Below are 2,475 nucleotides of genomic sequence, written 5' to 3' on the forward strand. Positions count from 1 at the left end.
GGAGAGCAATTGATCGAAGTTGAAAACGTACTGGAAAATTATTGATTTTTTCAAAGTTACCACTGCGCAAACGTTAAGTAAGTTAAAAATTACGAGAATTAGGTTTTATTAAATAATTATTAAAATATTTGATTTTATGAGACATAAATAAGTAAAATTTATGATGTTGCAAAAAATTGAGTTCATATTCCCCTCCCCTCGTAGAAGATTGGCGGGTTACTGCGCTGATCTCAGCGTCGCTGTTATCAGCTTATCGAACGCTCGAGCTCAGATGTAGGCAAAGCAAGGCCCTGTTCGCACCATAGGTTTCATTATCTGTTCCCTTCAACGATGTAGGCACCAATCCTTCACATTAATATCATTATAGGAGGTCTTAGGTTCCAACATTTAGTAATCAATAGGTTACAAAACGTTTGTCTCATGTTTTATAACGATTTGAAATATAATGTCTCTGTCTTCGTTGAACCTGTCACTGCTCAATCCCCCATCTGCCTTAGAATTACTCCTGGAAGAGATAAACTTCCAGAGGACAAAAGAAATGAGACAGTTGATGAAAGATGGTGAGAATTTTAATTGCATATGTTGCACTTTTTTGTTTATTGTCATATTTATGTAATTCACATAACATTAGCACTTACTTGAAGTTAATACCTTAAGACAAATGATTATGTCTTCTTCACATTCTCATTTAAAACATTTTGTTTTAGATTCTGGTTTTGTTATGCTACAAGGATCTTCCTATTGGACTGACCTTTTTGTTAGACATTTTCTATTTCAGGCCGATCATTGCATAGATGGTGATGATATGCTATTTTTTGTTAGGAAAAAACATGTCAAAGGATCTTCGAAGTATTTACCAAAGTTTGAGGTTTGCATTTTTTATTTATTTGTATTTTATATGTATCCAATCTGTTTTAATTCATTTTACTTTGTTTGTGTGGATTCCTAGAAGACATTGATGCACTAATATTATATAATTTAGAGAGTAATCAATATTTATACATCAAATTAAATTTAAGTCAGCTAAAAATTAATCGTGCTTTACTGATTTTGCCTCATCTACCAGTTAGGAGCATTATTATTTAAATAAAAAACTAACTATAAATTTTAAAATAATTTTATATTGTATCTCTTGAATTTTACTTGTTATTCACTTATAGAGCAAACTTGAAAAATTGCCAATAATTCAAATAACTTGTTTATGTTTTTTTTGTATTTCACTTCTAAATTATATATTGTTAACTTTAAACTTGATAAAAGTAAGTAGATAACATATATAAATGTATACCTACAAAATTGTTAAAAAAAATTTTCAATACCAAGAGATCAAATCAATCAATATTGATCTGTTTTGTAAACAAGGCAATTTACTTGTCACAAAAATTTTGCTAAGCCAACATATTGCAATAAATTTAACTGAACTTCTATTCATTTTGAGGATTTTGAGACAAAAGTGGAGCTACATAAAAATATATAATGTGAATTGCAAAGATGATTTTATTTTCATGTGGTTTGTTATGCAGAATGAATGAGTCATTTTTAATTTTTAAATAACTTTTACATCATTAGTTTAATCATCTTTCTGGATTTTTTCTTTTCTCTTATGCATAAATAGTGTTGAGGAAAAAACATTTTAAATAATTTAAATTTGAATAAGGATAAAAATCAAAATAATTGTGGGGAGGGGGAAATAAAGTATTTAAATATTCTTAAAATATTATTGTGTAAAAAAATATTTAATAATTAAATTTCATATACTAAAAATTAATTTCTATTATGTTGCCCTTTGTTTTTGTTTTTTTGGTGCTATCTTTTGTTTGTTTTTTTTTTATTTATTTATTGATAAATATTACAATCTGACACAATGTTGTTGGGCAATAAGTAATAGTGATAACTGATTGCATTCATACTAAAATAAAATAACATAAGAATAAAAATAAATAAATGTAAAAAAAAATTACATAAAGATCAATTTTTTTCGAACCCTCTAAAACAGAAATAAAAGTGAATTAATAAGTGCATTACTGTGAAAAAAGAAAAATTAATTCGTGTTGTGTCTTACCTTTTACTACCTTTGGTAGTTTAAGGTTACCTGTTATGTTAAAGATAAATTTTTTTTTTTTCCCGAACCCTCTAAAACAGAAATAAAAGTGAATTAGTAAGTGCATTACTGTGAAAAAAAAGAAAAAGTAATTCGCGTTGTGTCTTACCTTTTGCTACCTTTGGTATTTTAAGGTTACCTGTTATATTTAATTTTACATATGAGTTCAAGGAGATATTTTGAGTCCGGAGGTGAGGGGCCTCCTCGTGTTGTAAAGATAAATAAAATCTCTCTGAATATGTATATAAACAGAAGGATAAAGAAAATAAACATAATCAAACTAGGTACATGAAAAAATAAATAAATAAAGGAAGATTATTGATTGACCGTGTGTAAAGATGAAAGGAATATGGTCCGGGTGCGGTCAAGAAAAA

The 2,475-nt window shown here is 27.7% G+C and overlaps 1 protein-coding gene across 2 annotated transcripts in view; it reads left to right on the forward strand.

The window, feature by feature from the left end:
- Nucleotides 1–298: 298 nt before the first annotated feature.
- LOC106684886 (uncharacterized protein KIAA0930 homolog) overlaps nt 299–2,475 on the forward strand; it is a 34,476-nt gene continuing 32,299 nt past the window's right edge. For both annotated transcript variants that reach the window (XM_014427239.3, XM_014427329.3), the window contains exons 1-2: nt 299–560; nt 708–868. In XM_014427239.3, coding sequence (XP_014282725.1) covers nt 446–560; nt 708–868 — 276 coding nt within the window. In that variant the 5' untranslated portion in view covers nt 299–445. The remainder of the gene's footprint in view (nt 561–707; nt 869–2,475) is intronic.

This window comes from Halyomorpha halys, unplaced genomic scaffold (genome assembly GCF_000696795.3).
Source record: "Halyomorpha halys isolate HHAL.00 unplaced genomic scaffold, Hhal_1.1 Scaffold3.1, whole genome shotgun sequence".
NCBI classification, from domain to species: Eukaryota; Metazoa; Arthropoda; class Insecta; order Hemiptera; family Pentatomidae; genus Halyomorpha; species Halyomorpha halys.